This window comes from Gavialis gangeticus, unplaced genomic scaffold (assembly GCF_001723915.1).
Source record: "Gavialis gangeticus isolate Ggan-Ray unplaced genomic scaffold, GavGan_comp1, whole genome shotgun sequence".
In the NCBI taxonomy this organism is placed as follows: domain Eukaryota; kingdom Metazoa; phylum Chordata; order Crocodylia; family Gavialidae; genus Gavialis; species Gavialis gangeticus.
Window position 1 is genome coordinate 71,895,593 of NW_017729031.1, and position 1,105 is coordinate 71,896,697.

General features: G+C 38.1%; 1 protein-coding gene across 1 annotated transcript in view; it reads left to right on the forward strand.

Annotated features, from left to right (window-relative positions):
• Positions 1 to 1,105, forward strand: part of ANKAR (ankyrin and armadillo repeat containing) — a 63,871-nt gene that overhangs the window by 31,912 nt on the left and 30,854 nt on the right. Inside the window, exon 12 of the mRNA XM_019523088.1 lies at positions 624 to 728. Coding sequence (XP_019378633.1) covers positions 624 to 728 — 105 coding nt within the window. The remainder of the gene's footprint in view (positions 1 to 623; positions 729 to 1,105) is intronic.

Consider the following 1,105-nt stretch of genomic DNA (forward strand, 5'->3'; position numbering starts at 1 on the left):
GAGAGCAGGGGAAGAAAAGGCTAAAGGGAGACATTACAGTGATGAGACGTGCATGTAAGAAAATGGTTTTATCTAGTTGTAATGTCATAGGAATTGTTCTTTACCCGAGAATTTTCCTTCATTCAGTAATTAACTCATCGCGCTTGATTTTAGGACAATTAGGATATATGGGGCTTTTTTACGTGTACTCTGGGGGGGCGGGGGGGGGGGGGTTGAGAGGCAAGCACTTTAATTAGAGCTGTTCCAGGAGTTGCTCTAATTAAAGTGCCCAGAGCTTCTCATGTATCAATGTTCCTGTGCTTCAAAATGGCAGTGGGGGCACTTTATCGAAAGCTCTTTGAATAAGCTTTTGTTATAGCATCCCTGCCACCATTTTGAAGCACAGGGACATGGAGGCTGACTGGAGCATGGTAACTACCACGCTTCAGCAGACTCAATTAATCACATTTCATCGTAAGTACAGCACACTGGAGCATGTATAGGGTCTTTGTAGTCAAAGTATTAAGTAGAATATCTGAAAAAGTATTTTACTTTTATAATTAAACAATCTTTAAAGTTTCCATTCAGTTACAGTTGTGTTGTGCAAAGAAAGTGTTTTTTAAATTGTTTTAAATTCCCAATAGAGATGTTACAGTGTGAAGATTCTACAAGGAAAGAAATGGCAGTTAGGTCCTTGGAAGTACTCTGTTTAGCAAAAGATTACTACTGGAAGTGCATTTTGGATGCAGGTGATATAAACAACACAGCAAGTATACTTGAGATTTTGTTGCTTTTGTTGTAACATCTTAAATTGATTGGTCTTTGTAAATTAATTATGATGTCAAAAGTTATCAAGAAAGTGGAATAATGAGGGATCTCACAACTGTATGTCCAAAAAACCAAAATGAAGAATTTCAGGTCAGTTCAAAATGAAGAGAATAAAATATCTGATAAGTTGAATCTGTACATGGGTCAAAGTATAAAACAGTTGCCTCTCTTAAAGGACCGTTTCAGCTGAAAAGAAAGTTTTAAACACAGCAGATGAGGAGAATGAGGTGCATCAGAACGGGATCCAAAACAGCCAGCAGATAGATTTCATAGACATTAGGGCTGGAAGGGACCTCAG